The 19717-nt window shown below is 38.5% G+C and overlaps 1 protein-coding gene and 1 long non-coding RNA gene across 8 annotated transcripts in view; one reads left to right on the forward strand and one right to left on the reverse strand.

Moving 5' to 3' along the window:
* Nucleotides 1-3737, forward strand: part of LOC137137811 (low affinity immunoglobulin gamma Fc region receptor III-like) — a 32045-nt gene extending 28308 nt beyond the window's left edge. Inside the window, exon 7 of the mRNA XM_067524484.1 lies at nt 2954-3737. Coding sequence (XP_067380585.1) covers nt 2954-3033 — 80 coding nt within the window. The 3' untranslated portion in view covers nt 3034-3737. The remainder of the gene's footprint in view (nt 1-2953) is intronic.
* LOC137137878 (uncharacterized) lies at nt 1482-19246 on the reverse strand. 7 transcript variants are annotated; one of them, XR_010915822.1, is made up of 6 exons: nt 18835-19246; nt 17369-17507; nt 17064-17125; nt 16664-16845; nt 14994-15055; nt 1482-1786 (listed from the first exon to the last, which is right to left on the reverse strand). It is a non-coding gene; the product is annotated as an uncharacterized lncRNA (long non-coding RNA). The 7 variants fall into 7 exon arrangements; XR_010915818.1 differs by having other exon boundaries at nt 15460-16845; XR_010915821.1 differs by lacking the exon at nt 1482-1786 and adding an exon at nt 11230-14441.
* Nucleotides 19247-19717: the final 471 nt, after the last annotated feature.

A 19717-nucleotide genomic window follows, 5' to 3' on the forward strand; every position in this document is an offset into this window, starting at 1 on the left:
TTTTTTTTTTTTTTTTTAATTCAAGTGAATTTAATAATCATTTATTTTAGACAAACCCATCACCACACCATCCCCTACATCAATCTCTTCACCATCAGCCTCTACTCATCTCCATAAGGGGGACAGGATGACATGGTTGTCTGTTCCACTCATCTGTGTTGGTGTTCTACTGGTCTTGCTGTTTCTACTGGTGTTACTGGTTCTACTGGTGAGACGACATGTTCAGAGGAAACTTAAAGGTGGGATACAAATGTTTGTTGCACTTAAGTTTAATTTTTCTTGGGCTATTTTGTGAATAAAAATCTCCATTTATATTATTACACGGTGCATCGTATTATTGTTCATTTTGGTTGATTGCAGCTGATGAGGTAAATGTTGGAGAAGATGACATCATACATGACATATATGAACATGTCACTTTTGACAACAGATCATCTTTATACAGTGGCATTAATGAGTCTTCGTTGTGCTCCTGGGGTCATTTTGACTGGGTGCCCACTTCTTGGTAGAGTAGCCACAGTCCCAAAGTGTCTGCATTTGTAGATGGTTTGCTGATGGTTTACTGTAGACTGGTGAATTTCAAGTGTTTGAAATCACTTTGTAACTTTCCAACTTTATGTAAATACATAATTCTTGATCATCGATCCTCTGAAAGCTCTTTTGATGAGGCACAGTTTACATAATGAAATTCTTCTTGTGTGGAGCAAAGTCAAAATGTTTTGAGTGTTTTTTCAGTCAAAGTTCTAGTCCACACCTCCAAACTCATTTTCTTAGACTCCAGTTATGCGAACACCTGACTCCAAGGAGCTGTTGTGAGGTCATTAACTCAAGGGTTCACATACTTTTCCACTAGCACTCTGAGGATTTTATGGTTGTTCTCAATAAAGACATGAAATATCAAAACATTATTATGTTATTATTTTAGGCACATTATATTTGTTAATACGCAACTTAGATGAAGATCAGATCACATTTTATGACAAATTAATGCAGAAAACCATAAAATTCCAATGGTTCACATACGTTTTCTTACCACTATATTTGATAGATTTTTACATATTTTTGGAACCACAACTTATTAAAGTTTTATCTCCTTTATTTCATACAGTTTCACATCATAGTCTGATCTATTTTAATATAATGAACCATGTGTTCTGCTGTGTGTGTCAGTTTTTGTTCTCTGCGTTGAATCTGTTAATAGACCCTAACAGCTCTGTGGTCGCCCAGTTTCCTGTTTGTTAAAAAAATACTTCAGCTGAATGTGGAGGTTTTTCACTGCAGGACCTTTTAATAAAAATAAGAATTCAGTATTTTTATGGGTATAGCTTTAAATACAGTGCTGGTACTAGTACTTTCAGTAAAGTAATGTGTATGTTATTTTACAGAGACGGATTCAGCTGCAGTGAGAACAGAAGACGTCAAGTATGGACAAATAGTCTTCAGAGACATCAAATCAGCACCTAGACGTTCAGCAGGTCTTTGTTATTATTAATTCTTATTAATGCTTTAGCAGTGTTTTACTGTTGGAGCAGGTTTAACTACTTCATTTACAGACATCGTCTTTGAGCCCATTTAACACTTCCCCCTGAGGGGGTGGGGGAGCAGAAAGAGGTGGTGCCCGGGGAGCTAGCACTGCTCAAGGATGCACCTGATGCATAGGGTAGAATTTGATGCTGCAGACGTCGGCATCCCAGTGTGATGCTCCATCCACTGATCCACCAGGCCGCCTTTAGTTCAGTGGTTACCAACGCTGGGGTTGGGCCCCTTAAAGAGTCCCCATATCAGTCTGAGTGGTGATCAGATGGGTGACAGAAGAAAAAAAAAGTTTTTAAAAACAATGCAGATTTCATGTCTTAAACTTTTCTACATTCTCTGTAAATTAATCAGCTTAACTTTTTGATCGTATGTAAAACAACAGCTACAACTTCTTCTGGTTTTCAGTAAACTGTGATCTGAAGCCTGTTTCTCGTGTCTGGCTGTTATAGTGTGAACCATATAAAGTCATGTGATATTGGTTCTGTGTTAAAATGTGTCACCAGAAAGTCACAGTAGAATTGAGAAACTTTGTGTTTCCTCTTTGTCATTAATAAGCTGTTTAATTATCTAATTATTAAATCTTCCTAAAATGTTTTTATTCTACATGTAAAATAGTTTAATTTACCAGCATTGACAATATTTGTATTGTTAATAGTGATAATACTATCAGTAAGAATACTAACATTACTGCTATCAGTTGTAGTACAGTAAAGTTACTTGCAGTAAAGTAACCAGTTTTGTTTCTATTTCATGAAGCTTATTCAGCTGCAGTTTACTCAGGAGTGAGGACAGAAGACGTCAGTTATGGACAAATAGTCTTCAGACCAAAGAGGAGCAGAGGTTCAGGTAAGACTCAGTTTCTCCTTTCACCAAGTCTTTATGGCACATGAGCTTTTGAATATTTGATAAAAGTGTCAGTAAATATTTAATAATTTAGCATAAATATAATTTGGTTGTCCTGTGAAAGGAACCTTTCATCATCCAGTAGCTAGACTCTAGCCCAGACGTGAACAGGCTGTAACTAGGTCAACGTGCACTCGTGCAGAAGTTAGTTAACCACCCTGGCACCGCTGACTGAACCATGGCAGAGTCAGGAAAACATGAAGAGCAAGTACGACGAGCTGCACAGGGCTCTCTGACCTCAGTGGGAGGATTTGTACTTTTTCTACTTTTAGTTTCTATCATGGAGAGATTCAGTCAGGTTTGGTTGAATTATGGAGGGAAATAGTCTTGGTGCTGATAAAGTCTTTAATGATCAGAATGAAGATTCTGAGTCTGCTCGGTCCAACCACCAGGTGTTAGTTTCACTTTCTGCTGGGTCGTCTCTCTGCAGAAAGACAAGATAAGACGTGAACCTCAGAAGCTTTTTTTCCAGCATTGTCTCATCTTTTCTTGAACTGTGTGTGTTTGTGTTCAGAGCTTCCTCCAGACACAGAGGTCGTCTACTCTTCACTGAGATCGAACGTCAAACCTTCACACCTCCAGTCCAACCACTGACTCTAACTGGTTCCAGTGTTATAGGATTAGTACATTTACATTTACAATTAGTCATTTAGCAGATGCTTTTATCCAAAGCGACTTACAAGTGAGGTACAAGGCAGCAAAAATCTAAGTCAAGGAGAAAACATCAAAGCAAAGTCCTATCAGCAAAGTGTTCACAGTTCACGAGATGCAAGTGCAAGAGAGCAGAAAGGACTTTTTTTGTTTGTTTGTTTTGTTTTTTTAAGAGATTTAAGTGCATAGGAAGATGCGGAAGAATTCAGTTTTCAGCAGTTTTTTGAATATTGGGAGTGAGTCAGCTGAGCGTGCAGCGTTTGGTAGCTCGTTCCACCATCGTGGGATCATTGCGCTAAACAGTTTTGCTTGGTGTCTTCTATGTGGTGCTGGGACCACCAGACGTCGTTCGTTGGCAGATCGTAGCAGGCGGGAAGGATTGTAGACTTGAACTAGAAAAGGCAATTTCCAAGGAAATTACGTGGGAGAGCTGTTAAGTCGCCCGGTAGAGGCCGACCGCTCAGAAGCTGCTGAGAGCAGAGGCGTTTGTACGTTCAAAGCCACAAACGCTGAAGAGAGATAAATACAAACAAAAAGAGAAAGAAGAAGATGACAAGAAAAGGAAAAAATCCAAAATCCCAGGAAAAGTTGAATTCAGAAAAGAAAAAAAGTAGAAAGTAACAATGGAGGAAGTAAATAAGTAAAAAGTTGATATTTAAAGTGTAAAGAAACAGAAAAAGAAGCAAAGTAAAAAGTTGCTATTGAAAGTGTAAAGAAAAAAGTAAGAAGTGAAAAAGCAACAACTTGATTAACAAAAGTGGAAAGAAGTAGTAAGAAACAAAGGAAAAGGTAAATATTCCCAAAGTTAAAAGAAACAAAGAAAGAAGCAAAGTAAAAAAGTTGCTATTAAAAGTGTAAAGGAAGAAGTGAAAAAGCAACAACTTGATTAACAAAAGTGGAAAGAAGTAGTAAGAAACAAAGGAAAAGGTAAATATTCCCAAAGTTAAAAGAAACAAAAAAAGAAGCAAAGTAAAAAAGTTGCTATTAAAGTGTAAAGAAAAAAGCTAGAAGTTACTTAAAAATGAAGGAACCATTTTAATGCTGAAAAACTGTTGAAAAAAAAAAAGTTGAAAAGAGCTTTTAATTTGAAAGTGTGTTTCCTGTCTGTGTCTGTGTGGTAGTTTGTGTGTCCACTGTAGGGAGACTTCAAAACAAACTCATTTTAGCATTTAAATGCTAAATAATTAAAATAAGAATGATAAAAGGCTTTTATTTTGAAAGTGTGTTTCCTGTCTGTGAGGGTGTGTGTGTAGGGAAACTTCACCACAAAGTCATTTTAGCATTTAAATGCTAAAAAGTGGATAACATATTATGAAAGGCTTTTATTTTGAAAGGGTATTTCCTGTCTGTGAGGGTGTGTGTCTGTGTGTGTCTCCACTGTGTCTGTTGAGGGAGAAAAACTCAGGTAAAGTGTGTGGACACAGCTCTGAGGCTGATTACATGACGTCATGCAGCTGTGTCCGTTACCATGACAATGACTGCTGCCCGCTGCCCGCCTGCTGAGTCATGTGAGCCAAATGCAAAGGCAGGCTGGAAAAGTGCTGAGACTATGCCTCGCAAAATGCTCAAAATATGAAAAAGTATTAGTCCTATCGAAACAATTCAAAAACTGTGAGTGACAAAAGGCTTCAATGAACACACTGATGTACTTTATTTGAAGATACTCCATAAAATGAAGGCGTGGTGGCGATTTTAAAACAGCCCCCCGTTTGTGATTTGATTAGAATTTAAGAACCTCTGTTATAATGGGCTCCAATGGGAGTTTTGACGGCACTCTCTCTGCTTCTGGACACTTGGAGAAAGAACCGTCAGTCCTGTCACTATGAGAGTTACATTTACTGAAAGAAGACAAAAATACCTACATTCTGATGTATAGTTTGTTTATGTAAGATTAAAGTTGACTGAAGGAAAGAAGGAAAAGAAGGAAAAAAGTTGCTAAAAGTGGAAGCTGAAAAGTTAGAGTGCGTGTGATGTCACCCACTCTAGCTGCTCCAACATTCCGCAATACACACTAATGGAAAAGTTGAAAAAGCTCCAAAAGTTGCCTAAAACTAAAACTGCGATTATTCAAAAAGTATAAAAGATACAAAGAAGCTGATCCACCCAGAAAAAGTTGAAAGGGACTAGACCCGTATAAAGTTTAAATGAAGTTTCTACTCCAAAGTATGACGACACAAGAGGCAGATGAAAAGTGGCAAGTTGAAGGGAAATTTTAAGTGCCTTCCATTCATTTTCTATGGGAAAAAAAGTTCATAAAAAGTGAAATATAATAAAAAGTATAAAAGTTATTAATGAGAAAAGTAATACCACCCCTGTCCTAAAAGGGACCTACGTTTAAGAAGTGGAACGAAGTTTCTACGACAAACCGTCTAGGACTAGATAGCGACCGAAAAACGGGCTATAATAATAATAATAATAATAATAATAATAATAATAATAAAGAAAAGGATCTCAATAGTGTGAGAGCTGTGCTTACAGCTCTCCCACTAATAATAAAGAGAAAGGATCTCAATAGTGTGAGAGCTGTGCTTACAGCTCTCCCACTAACTAGAATGGGCATTTCCTGCAGAAAATGCGTGTGATTGCTGAAAGCCAGCCGCCGCACCTGCTGCAGCCATCGCCGAATCTGCAGCTCTGAACGTTGTAGAAGCGACAGGCAACACTGTAGCATGTGTAGTTTTTTAAAATATTGAACAACTAGTGAAAGCACATGAAACAATGAAGAAGTTTTCACTTGCTATTCACCAACTCTCCAGCAGATGGCAGCCTGTCCAAAGGAATCAACTGTTGCCATCTTGCCCTCTCAACACTAATGAAGTTCTGAGGATAAAATACCAAAAAAAAAAAAAAAAACACCCACAATAGCAGCCCACAGTGGAGAAACGTTTAACACGCGTGTTTAGCGCAGTGTCCTGCACATATTTGTAAAGTTTCATTCAAGTCAGTCATTGCATTAGCTTAAAAAAAAAAGATCGAAACAGTTGCAGTACCGCGAACGGCCGCCAGGTGGCGCACGTGGTAGTACTAAAGGCCCTGTACAATATAGAAGTGAAATCAGAAAGAAAAAAAAAATTTTTTTGAATTAAAAAACGAGTTAAATAACTGACCACACGGGGGCGCTAGAGAGCCAATACTGTAACATGTGAAGCATTTCATCATGGGGCAGCATGGGTCAAAGTTTCATAACAATATCACGTGTAGTTTCCGAGATAAAGCCATGTGAAGATTGTTCTCATAGACGGCAAAAAACAAATCATACAAATATTCATAATAATTATTGTACATCAGCTGTCAGCCCACAGAGTAATACATCAACTCTCCTAACTGTACATAACATATTACAGTTGGAACCATGTTTCTAGCTGTAAGCGTGTAGGAGTAGTAGCATGTCAAAAAACGCACATAAACATGCTGATAGTTGACCACACGGTGGCGCTATGGAGCTCACGCTGTAACATGTGAAGCACTTCATCATGGGACAGCATCCCACAAAGCTGCATCATGCTACCATGTGTAGTTCTAGAGATATTGCAGTTTAAACATCACTCCCATAGACTTTCCATTCAAAAAAAAATTCATATTAATATTCATAATAATTACAGTACATTAGCTATCAACACACAGGGTAATAGCACACCTCTCCCAACCATGCTTAACATGTTACAGTTGGAACCATGTTTAAAGCTTTTAGCACTTAGGACTTTTAGCATGCCGAAAAACGGACGGAAGAATCCGGAATAATAATAATAACTAGAATGGGCATTTCCTGCAGAAAATGCGTGTGATTGCTGAAAGCCAGCCGCTGCACCTGCTGCAGCCATCGCCGAATCTGCAGCTCTGAAAGTTGTAGAAGCAACAGGCAACACTGTAACATGTGTAGTTTTTTAAAATATTAAACAACTAGTGAAAGCACATGAAACAATGAAGAAGTTTTCAATTGTTATTCACCAACTCTCCAGCAGATGGCAGCCTGTCCAAAGGAATCAACTGTTGCCATCTTGCCCTCTCAACACTAATGAAGTTCTGAGGATAAAATACCAAAAAAAAAAAACACCCACAATAGCGCCCCCCAGTGGATAAACGTTTAACACGCGTGTTTAGGGCAGTGTCCTGCACATATTTGTAAAGTTTCATTCAAGTCAGTCATTGCATTAGCTTAAAAAAAAAGATCGAAACAGTTGCAGTATCGCGAACGGCCGCCAGGTGGCGCACGTGGTAGTACTAAAGGCCCTGTACAACATAGAAGTGAAATCAGAAAAAAAAAAAACAATTTTTAGGAGTTAAAAAACGAGTTAAATAACTGACCACACGGTGGCGCTAGAGAGCCCACACTGTAACATGTGAAGCATTTCATCATGGGGCATCATGAGTCAAAGTTTCATAACAATATCACGTGTAGTTTCCGAGATACAGCCATGTGAAGATTGCTCTCATAGACGGCAAAAAACTAATCATACAAATATTCATAATAATTATTGTACATCAGCTGTCAGCCCACAGAGTAATACATCAACTCTCCTAACTGTACTTAACATGTTACAGTTGGAACCATGTTTCTAGCTGTAAGCGTGTAGGAGTAGTAGCATGTCAAAACAACTAACATAAACATGCTGATAACTGACCACACGGTGGCGCTAGAGAGCCCACGCTGTAACATGTGAAGCATTTCATCATGGGGCATCATGGGTCAAAGTTTCATAACAATATCACGCATAGTTTCCGAGATATAGCCGTGTGAAGATTGCTCTCATAGACGGCAATGCAAAATAAAAATCATACAAATATTCATAACAATTATTGTACATCAGCTGTCAGCCCACAGAGTTATACATCTACTCTCCTAACTGTACTTAACATATTACAGTTGGAACCATGTTTCTAGCTGTAAGCGTGTAGGACTAGTAGCATGTCAAAACAACTAACATATACAGGCTGATATCTGACCACACGGTGGCGCTATAGAGCCCACGCTGTAACATGTGAAGCACTTCATCATGGGACAGCATCCCACAAAGCTGCATCATGCTACCATGTGTAGTTTTTGAGATATTGCAGTTTAAACATCACTCCCATAGACTTTCCATTCAAAAAAAATATCATATTAATATTCATAATAATTACAGTACATTAGCTGACAGCACATAGGGTAGTGAGCACACCTCTCCCAACCATGCTTAACATATTACAGTTGGAACCATGTTTGCAGCTTTTAGCATTCAGGACTTACAGCACGCCGAAAAACGGGCGGAAGAATACGGAATAATAATAATAATAATAATAATAATAATAATAAAATTAAATACTGGAAACAACAATAGTGTGATTGCTTTCAGCAATCACACTAACTAGAATGGGCATTTCCTGCAGAAAATGCGTGTGATTGCTGAAAGCCAGCCGCCGCAACCTGCTGCAGTTATAATTTTAGGAATTAAAAAACGAGTTAAATAACTGACCACACGGTGGCGCTAGAGAGCCCACACTGTAACATGTGAAGCATTTCATCATGGGACAGTAGTAATCAAGGTTTCATAACGATATCACGTGTAGTTTAGGAGATATACCCATGTGAAGATTGCTCCCATAGACGGCAATGCAAAGTAAAAATCATACAAATATTCATAACAATTATTGTACATCAGCTGTCAGCCCACAGAGTAATACATCATCTCTCCTAACTGTACTTAACATATTACAGTTGGAACCATGTTTCTAGCTGTAAGCGTGTAGGACTAGTAGCATGTCAAAAAACGCACAAAAACATGCTGATAGCTGACCACACGGTGGCGCTATAGAGCCCACGCTGTAACATGTGAAGCACTTCATCATGGGACAGCATCCCACAAAGCTGCATCATGCTACCATATGTAGTTTTTGAGATATTGCAGTTTAAACATCACTTCCATAGACTTTCCATTCAAAAAAAAATGCATAATAATATTCATAATAATTACAGTACATTAGCTATCAGCACACAGAGTAATAGCACACCTCTCCCAACCATGCTTAACATGTTACAGTTGGAACCATGTTTACAGCTGTTAGCACTTAGGAGTTTTTGCACGCCGAAAAACGTACGGAAGAATCCGGAATAATAACTAGAATGGGCATTTCCTACAGAAAATGCGTGTGATTGCTGAAAGCCAGCCGCCGCACCTGCTGCAGCCATCGCCGAATCTGCAGCTTTGAAAGTTGTAGAAGCGACAGGCAACACTGTAGCATGTGTAGTTTTTTAAAATATTAAACAACTAGTGAAAGCACATGAAACAATGAAGAAGTTTTCAATTGCTATTCACCAACTCTCCAGCAGATGGCAGCCTGTCCAAAGGAATCAACTGTTGCCATCTTGCCCTCTCAACACTAATGAAGTTCTGAGGATAAAATACCAAAAATAAAAACACCCACAATAGCAGCCCACAGTGGAAAAACGTTTAACAGGCGTGTCCAGGGCAGTGTCCTGCACATATTTGTAAAGTTTCATTCAAGTCAGTCATTGCATTAGCTTAAAAAAAAAGATCGAAACAGTTGCAATACCGCGAACGGCCGCCAGGTGGTGCACGTGGTAGTACTAAAGGCCCTGAACAACATAGAAGTGAAATCAGAAAGAAAAAAAAATTTTTTTTGAATTAAAAAACGAGTTAAATAACTGACCACACGGTGGCGCTAGAGAGCCCACGCTGTAACATGTGAAGCATTTCATCATGGGGCAGCATGGGTCAAAGTTTCATAACAATATCACGTGTAGTTTCCGAGATACAGCCATGTGAAGATTGCTCTCATAAACGGCAACAAACAAATCATACAAATATTCATAATAATTATTGTACATCAGCTGTCAGCCCACAGAGTAATACATCAACTCTCCTAACTGTACTTAACATGTTACAGTTGGAACCATGTTTCTAGCTGTAAGCGTGTAGGACTAGTAGCATGTCAAAACAACTAACATAAACATGCTGATAACTGACCACACGGTGGCGCTATAGAGCCCACGCTGTAACATGTGAAGCTCTTCATCGTGGGACAGTAGTAAACAAGGTTTCATAACAATATCACGTGTAGTTTAGGAGATAGAGCCGTGTGAAGATTGCTCTCATAGACGGCAAAAAACAAATCATACAAATATTCATAACAATTATTGTACATCAGCTGTCAGCCCACAGAGTAATACATCAACTCTCCTAACTGTACTTAACATATTACAGTTGCAACCATGTTTCTATCTGTAAGCGTGTAGGACTAGTTGCATGTCAAAAAACGCACATAAACATGTTGATATCTGACCACACGGTGGCGCTATAGAGCCCACGCTCTAACATGTGAAGCACTTCATCATGGGACAGCATCCCACAAAGCTGCATCATGCTACCATGTGTAGTTTTCGAGATATTGCAGTTTAAACATCACTTCCATAGACTTTCCATTCAAAAAAAAATTCATATTAATATTCATAATAATTACAGTACATTAGCTATCAGCACACAGGGTAGTGAGCACACCTCTCCCAACCATGCTTAACATGTTACAGTTGGAACCATGTTTGCAGCTTTTAGCATTCAGGACTTACAGCACGCCGAAAAACCAACGGAAGAATCCGTAATAATAATAATAATAAAACTAGAATGGGCATTTCCTGCAGAAAATGCGTGTGATTGCTGAAAGCCAGTCGCTGCACCTGCTGCAGCCATCGCCGAATCTGCAGCTCTGAAAGTTGTAGAAGCGACAGGCAACACTGTAGCATGTGTAGTTTTTTAAAATATTGAACAACTAGTGAGTTGCAGTACCGCGAACGGCCGCCAGGTGGCGCACGTGGTAGTACTAAAGGCCCTGTACAACATAGAAGTGAAATCAAAAAGAAAAAAAAAATTTTTTTTGAGTTAAAAAACGAGTTAAATAACTGACCACACGGTGGCGCTAGAGAGCCCACACTGTAACATGTGAAGCATTTCATCATGGGGCAGCTTTCCTGAAAGTTTCATAACAATATCACGCGTAGTTTCCGAGATACAGCCATGTGAAGATTGCTCTCATAGACGGCAACAAACAAATCATACAAATATTCATAATAATTATTGTACATCAGCTGTCAGCCCACAGAGTAATACATCAACTCTCCTATCTGTACTTAACATATTACAGTTGGAACCATGTTTCTATCTGTAAGCGTGTAGGACTAGTTGCATGTCAAAACAACTAACATAAACATGCTGATATCTGACCACACGGTGGCGCTATAGAGCCCACGCTGTAACATGTGAAGCACTTCATCATGGGACAGCACTACACAAAGCTGCATCATGCTACCATGTGAAGTTTTTGAGATATTGCAGTATTAAGATTGCTCTCATAGACGCCAATGCAAAAAACAAATCATACAAATATTCATAACAATTATTGTACATCAGCTGTCAGCCCACAGAGTAATACATCAACTCTCCTAACTGTACTTGACATATTACAGTTGCAACCATGTTTCTATCTGTAAGCGTGTAGGACTAGTTGCATGTCAAAAAACGCACATAAACATGTTGATATCTGACCACACGGTGGCGCTATAGAGCCCACGCTCTAACATGTGAAGCACTTCATCATGGGACAGCATCCCACAAAGCTGCATCATGCTACCATGTGTAGTTTTCGAGATATTGCAGTTTAAACATCACTTCCATAGACTTTCCATTCAAAAAAAAATTCATATTAATATTCATAATAATTACAGTACATTAGCTATCAGCACACAGGGTAGTGAGCACACCTCTCCCAACCATGCTTAACATGTTACAGTTGGAACCATGTTTGCAGCTTTTAGCATTCAGGACTTACAGCACGCCGAAAATCCACGGAAGAATCCGTAATAATAATAATAATAAAATTAAATACTGGAAACAACATGAGTGTGATTGCTTTCAGCAATCACACTAATAATTAAATACTGGAAACAACATGAGTGTGATTGCTTTCAGCAATCACACTAATAATAAAATTAAATACTGGAAACAACAATAGTGTGATTGCTTTCAGCAATCACACTAATAATAAAGAAAAGGATCTCAATAGTGTGAGAGCTGTGCTTACAGCTCTCCCACTAATGAGTGAGTTGAGGTAAGCGGGAGCTGTTGAGTTAACCACCATGTGAGCAAGAGACAGAGCTTTGAACCTGATGCGAGCAGCTATAGGAAGCCAGTGTAGAGATCTAAAAAGTTGTGTGACATGGGTCTTTTTTGGCTGATTAAAAATGAGGTAAGCTGCTGCATTTTGGATCATCTGCAAGGGTTTGATTGTGGATACTGGTAACCCCATCAACAAAGCGTTGCAGTAATCAAGACGAGATGTGACCAGCGCCTGTACAATGAGTTGGGTTGTATATTCTGTGATGTAGGGTCTGATCTTCCTGATGTTTTAGAGAGCAAATCTGCTGCCCTAGAGACTGACGAGATGTGGTCCTTAAAGCTCAGTTGGTCGTCGATGATGACTTCCAGTTGTTGGCTGGTTCACTGTCCTCAGTAACTTTACTGTTATTTCTGATTTACTGATGATTCTTGTTTCTTAAGTATTAATAAACGTTCATTGTTGTTTGTCTCGAGTGGCTCTGTGGGTTTCACTAAGCTGGACACCGTTCAGTGGTGGGAAACTGCAGAGAAAAGCTGCAGAGTGTCTGCGTTTGTGTTTGATTCTTGTATCAGTGAAATTTTGAGAAGATTCAGCCTGTAAAGCTTCTTCTCTCGCAGTGAAACACAGAAACAGTAGGTTATAAAACCTGTAACTGATGGCAGATTAATATCAAAGCATTGGTTTTCACAGTTGAGCTGCCATTTTATAATTATCTGCACAGTGTGGAGTTTTCTGTGTCTCCTGCAGAGAGTGGATTATTCTGATCATAGATCACTGAGCTCTTATGATCTAAGCTCAGACTGTGGCTGTTTGTCAATGAGCTGCAGCACTTACAGTATGAACCACAGTTTGAGGTTGTTAGTGTGATCAACACATATTTACCATAAAATAAAAAACAGAAAATTGTAATATGATGGTTTTTACAAGGTAAAAATAAAGAGAGACTTTAATTAATTTTCACAATTAATTTGATTTTATTCATTAATATGATCTTTTTTAAATTAATGTATAATTATTATTTCTTTGTCTGTACAGGATAATTTGGCTGAGCTGACATGTACATGTACAACAATTTGTTAACAGCAGAACACACAGAAAGGCTGCAGCCAGGATTCAAACTAGAAAACTTTTTAGCTGTGAGGCGACAGTGCCAACCACTCCATGATCCAAATTAAATGATTTTTATTAATATCATAATGAATAATAATAAAATAAACGGCATGATATTTGCAGTCAGCTGTGATGTTGCTGTAAAAGTGTACAGTGTAATTTCTGTCTCTTTCTAACTGTCCTTTTGTTTCCTGTCCTTCTGTTGGTGTCCAGCACACACAGTAACTCATGGGTTGTAACCTAACACCTCCACAGAACATAACATCACTTTTATATTTACTCTTTTGTACATATTACAGGTTGTAGAGTAGGTGACGTGTTAGTTGTTGTTACTATTAACTTGATTATCTATCACACACACACACTTTTCCTGAGACCCCACAAGTTCCCACATATGCAGACTTGAGCACATGCTGCCAAACTGTGGCCATGTCTGAATTATGCTGCAGACATAAACCTGAACTTTACAGAATATGCACTTTTATGAATTGTTACCTGTGTTCATCATTTAAAAAAAAAATAATATTTTGTTTTTAAATAAATATCTGATCTTCATTGAGCAATGCATTTCCTAGAACCAAATAAAATCCTCATACTTGAGGTCTTGACAGGAACTGAATTCATTACAAACTGAAGAAGAATCAACCTGCTGGACTTTTATCCAGTCACATGATGCTGCATCTCTATTCATTCTTACAGGACATTTTGGAGAAAAACTAAACTAAATTGTTCCACTAAACACTTCACTTGTGAATGAGAGGCCAGGACGTGCAGTGGTGCTGTGGTGGGCAGAGAGACCCTCAAATTTTCTTTTGTCCTTCCAACCAAAAACCAGCAAACAGGCTTTGATAGTGAAAATATCCACCCTGTTTGAATCAGTACTTAGTTGCCACCTATTCCACAACTTGTGACCCTCATGGTGTGGGTCACATTAAACTTAAGATAAAGGTCAAATGCAGAAAGTATTTGAAGAACAGAGTTTCTAGTTTGGCTAATCCAGAGATCTCGGGAACCTTTGGACACTCTGCCACAGGACTTGTACCTCACTAGGACTTCAGGTGACATGTTGATGGGAAATCTGGGAGATCTGGTCCTGCCCCCTGGTTTGGGCCATTGCTTGGCAACAGGTTTGACTGACAGGCCAAGCACACAGCAAACATCTAACATGAACCAACACCTCGAAACACAAATGAGGTGGAAATGACCAACAAAGGCCTGCGTCAAACGATGACGATGTTCTTAATCATTCATCTAAGTGAGGAAATATTGAAACTGCTGTGCTACTAAAGGGAGTTTGACGACTTTGTGACCACACAGGAGGTAATTTACAACTTGCTGTCTCTGATCTGTTCAGATAGAAAGTATAGCTTGGTGTATAGCTTGTATTGGTCTGAAGTAATATTCTAATTTTCTGAGATACTGAATTTGGGGTTTTCATTAGTTGTCAATTACAATCATCTAAATGAAAAGAAATAAATACTTGAAATATATCAGTCTGTGTGGAATGAATGAATACATTATACAAGTTTCACTTCTTGAATGGAATTAGTGAAATACATGAACTTTGTGAAGATATTCTAATTATTTGACCAGCACCTGTATAACATCTCTGCTTCATTGATGGCAACTTGCCATTAAACCGATGGAAAGAGAAACAACGAGCCCGACATTATGTGAACACATACCGAGGTCTTCCTCAGTCTGGACCCAGGGTCTGACATCTACTCTGGGTTCTCATGTCCCTCTGCTAATATAGAAGAAGACACAGAAACAGGATCAGTTTCGAAGCCGACATCGTTGTCTTACATTACTTTTTAAAAGACCTTTAATTTGCCAAAGCTAAATTTGTTGATATGGGATGAGAAATGTGATTAAAAATGTAAAAAATAGATTTAAGAGGGTTTTGTTTTCGTTATTGTTAAAAGTTTAGCCCGTTTCCTGTAAAGCAGTTTGTCTGACATGTCAGCGTTCGGTCCACAGGAGAAGAATCAGGAAGTTTTACTAGTAGTTTTGCGAGCTCGATACGAGTGGTGCTGCCTCTAGTGGTCATATTCTCACACTCTACAGTCCGATTCTAACTAAAGCTTTAATTTGTTAGCAAACAATTAACCAGACTCGTTCAAATAGTGGGTTCAAATGAGGCTCATTTACCATATGTGCCGTCTGCTGACACCATCAGGTAACTAACTACAACTCGACTCGGCTCGGCTCCACTCAGTGAACGGTGACATGCTGGTACGACATGAACTGTGCTTCTTATGGAAGCAGCCGAGAGTAGATGGTGGCAGCTGTGGGAGGTGACAAAAATGTTTTTTGTTTTTTTAATTATAATTCTAATTGTATAAAGAACAACAGAAACAACACACAAACATGAAGGAAAAATAATGATTGTATGACTTATCATATGCGAGTCACACTGGATGGAACAATAAGAGAAAAAAACATCTTAAATACAGTGAAGTAACTAACTATTAAGGCAAATATAAATTACTACAAATACTAATGACATAGAATTCAAGAGACACTGAGTTAAAATAATTTAAATAAAGAGGCAAATAGGGCTCTACAATTTTCTATCTTTCCTTCATCAGTCTCAAAGCATTGACGTGATTCTCTACAAAGTCCTTTTTAAATCAGAAGAGAGGGGTTTGTCTTTGTCTCCATGTGGATGTGTGAATGAAAACCTTTGCCAAAAATAGCTGATTGTCAAATTATGTATCACTTCTCTAGTCTTTCAAAATAATAACTAAAATACTTTCTCTTGTAAGAGGAGCAACTAGTTGAATTTTGCCTGACAGCCAGTCTTGGAAATCCTCCCAAAACGCTTCAGAGGACATGATCTGTGGCCTTAATTTCATTATCACAGAAGCTACAGTTAGTTAAATCTCCTTCTCAGCAGTTAATTGCAGTGATAAATATTCGATTTTGAAGTAGATTTCTGGCAAAATTAAATTATACTATTTTGAGAAACTCACTTACTGTTTAATTTAACATGTGAATATAACAGTCAATATCTCAGTAAGACAACAAATCCTCAAACTCTGTTTTGATAGGCTGCACTACCTAAACTCATGGTTTGCTGAACAATCAATTTGTGATAAACGTGGGTTGAAGAAAGTACAAGTTTCAAACAAATGAACAAACATCAATGGGAGCTGCAATTCTGATGCTACTGCCGAAATACAATAAGCATATACTGCTAATAGTACAATTAAAAAGTTTTGTGCACCATCACAAACTAACTACTGATACTTGGAACAGTAGTTTAACTATTCAGAACCCTTTTTAAACTGAAAGCTGATTTTCAAAGTTAGAATTTTGGACCCTGCTCACTTCTCCCTAGCTTGAGCATTACCTGCTGAATAAAGCTGAAAGTGTTTGCAAGTGCAGGGCATAAATCAGTCCAAACATTAAAAACCCAAAGGGTCACTCCCTTCCAAGATGATGTCACTCTGGATGGGTGGAGCTGAGGACTTTCTTGATCAACACAGAAGATTCCCACTGGGGCTTCAGTGTCAAAGTCCTTGTAGTTACATCCTAACAGAGAAAAAATGAATAAGAAAAGATGATGTCAGTTAGATAATGCTGTGTTGTCCACACAAAATCCCCTTTGACTATTTGTAATGATAAGTATTGTATAATATAAACTGCACTGAAGTTCAAATCTGGGAAAAATCGAATGCTGAATAAATGATTCTGACATGTGTAGCAGACAGTTCTCTTTTAAGGCTGAAATTGGGGGGAAAGTGTCTCACAGTGCAGGTCTTGAAGGCAGAAGGATCATTCCCCTAGATGACTGGCAGTCCCAACACCTGATCTGGAAGATATATTCACATGTTTTTATCAAATACATTTCAGAATTTCCCCACAAATGTTATGACATTACTGCAAAAGGTACAGGAGACAATGACAGTACATGACCTGAAAAGAAACGAGAGAGGACAGAAGGGTAAAGCATAAACAAGGAGATTAAAGAATAGAGAGGAAAGGCAAAGGGAACAGAGAGGAACAGAGGTAGAGGGCAGAGAGGTAGGAGACTGATGTAGACAAGCCAACCAACCTTTGTCTGGCGTAAAAGCTCACCCAAAAGGTAACTTTCTTCTAAACAGGTCCATCAGGCTTGGCAAGAAATGGTCAAGTGCATCAAAGAAGTTCTCAAGTAGATTTTCCCCCACTACTGTACAGAACTAGTAACAAGCCTGGAACATAGAACATAGTCAACCTTGTAGAATTGCATTTGCCTATGTGTATGTATATCAGGGGTCACCAATATGGTGCCCGTGGGCACCAGGTAGCCCGCACGGACCACATGAGTAGCCCGCGGGCCGGTTCTAAAAATATCTCACCGTAGTGCCACTTACCAATGAGCTGCATCTAATTTTTTTGTTGCTATTCTTTTTTAAAATCACATTTGATAGATATTGTGAGAAATCATTAACATGATCTGTGTCTTCACATAGATGATTATCGTTAATTTAATTAATTAATTATTAATAATAACATATAATTAATGGTAAATTGAGCAAATTATTTTATTTCCAAAGTGCATATTAAACTGGTAGCCCTTCACATTAATCGGTATCCAAGAAGTAGCTCTGAGTTTCAAAAAGGCTGGTGACCCCTGAGGTATATGGTCCTTATGCAGTTCTGGAGGCTTAACATAATTATGCAGGGCGACACACAGTTGAAACCAGAATTTTACATACACTGTATAAAAAGCCACATAACATTTCCCCCCCTCACTGTCTGGCATTAAATTAGACTAAACTTTTCCTGCTCTAGGTCACTTAGGATTACTAAAATTATTTCTATTTGCTAAATGTCAGAATAATGAGAGACACAATGTTTAAGATAATTTTTTTATTACCTTCTTCAGAGTCAGAAGTTTAAATAATTTGGGAAAGCCCAGATGATGATGTCATAGCTTTGGAAGCTCCTGATAAGCTTCTGCTTAATTGACAACATTTGAGGTAATTGGAGGCACAACTGTAGATCTGATCCTCATGTGACATCACAGGAAAATCTAAAGAAATCAGCAAAGATATCAGGAAGATAATTGTTGACATCCACAAGTCTGGTTCAACCTTGGACAGAATTTCCTGAAGGTGCCACGTTCATCTGTTCAAATTATTAAACACCACGGGAATGTCCAACCATCATACCGCTCAGGAAGGAGACAGGCTATGTGTCGCAGAGACAAACGTGCTTTGGTGACTAACATGCGCATAAACAAAGGTGTGTTTTTCTATACAATGTATGTAAACTTCTGGTTTCAGATACTTTACTGATGAATCTGTGCTCTGTTTTCCCTGCACCTTGACACACACACACACACACACACACACACACACACACAAGCTAAGGTTATTGGGAGCAATGCCTGCATCAAGCTGCAGCAAAGTATGGGTGGAATCATATAATTCATATAGCAAAGTGGTCAAATACAAAATGTCTCAGCTGAAAATTGTATTTAACATTAACTTCGAACACACTAGGCCTTTAAGTCATTTCAGTAAACACACAAACCTGGCTTTCTGTGAGCAGAGCTGACCATTGATGGACAATCTGGCTTCACTTTGCCAACGTGTTTTCTCTGAAGAGCAGGAACAATGGATCCATTTGGCTTCGTCCTGAGTAAGAAGGTGAACAACGTCATGTCAAACTGGTTGAAACAACGATTCTCACTGCTCACCAACAGCCCGATTGAGTGATAAGGTGCTAACGTTAAGTTAGCTTAATGCTGCAGTCGACCAACAGGTAAGAATGTTCGCACAAAGTTTGTGGCACGTGACTGAGAAGAACGAATAGGGACCTAACAGGCGACACGTGTCCTGTCGAACTGATGTTCCCACGGCTCACAAACGGCTTCTCGAACAACAGAGAACAACGATAAAGGAGGAGCCCGTGAAAAACGTTGTGTTCGAAAATGGCGCCTCGACGTAAGCGTCAGAGGCTTGATTCGTTTAACCAGGGTCACGTGATCAATGACGTCAGTGAATCTTCTTCAGTGCGTCACTGCATCGGTACCTGATTCAGTGGTTTATAAGAGAATCATTGATGGGATTCGTTCTGTGTTTTGTTGGTGATTTTAGGTGAGACGTTCTCTTCCTAAATAAAAAACTAATAAAATAACCAAATATGCATAATGTGTTTATTTTTACCTGTTAATAACCATTTTCATAAGCACTTTTCTCAGGTCAAATAAATACATAAGAAATACATTATAAGTATAGTATACTCGTACTGCATATAAGTTACAATATAATACTATATATAAACGTAATGTTTACTGGTTAATTTATTACATAAGCACGTGGAGGAAGGGACATCACAGATTGGGTTGTATTATATATATATATATATATATATATATATATATATTTTTTTTTTTTTTTCTATTATGTTTAGC

Source organism: Channa argus, chromosome 12 (genome assembly GCF_033026475.1).
Source record: "Channa argus isolate prfri chromosome 12, Channa argus male v1.0, whole genome shotgun sequence".
NCBI lineage: Eukaryota > Metazoa > Chordata > Actinopteri > Anabantiformes > Channidae > Channa > Channa argus.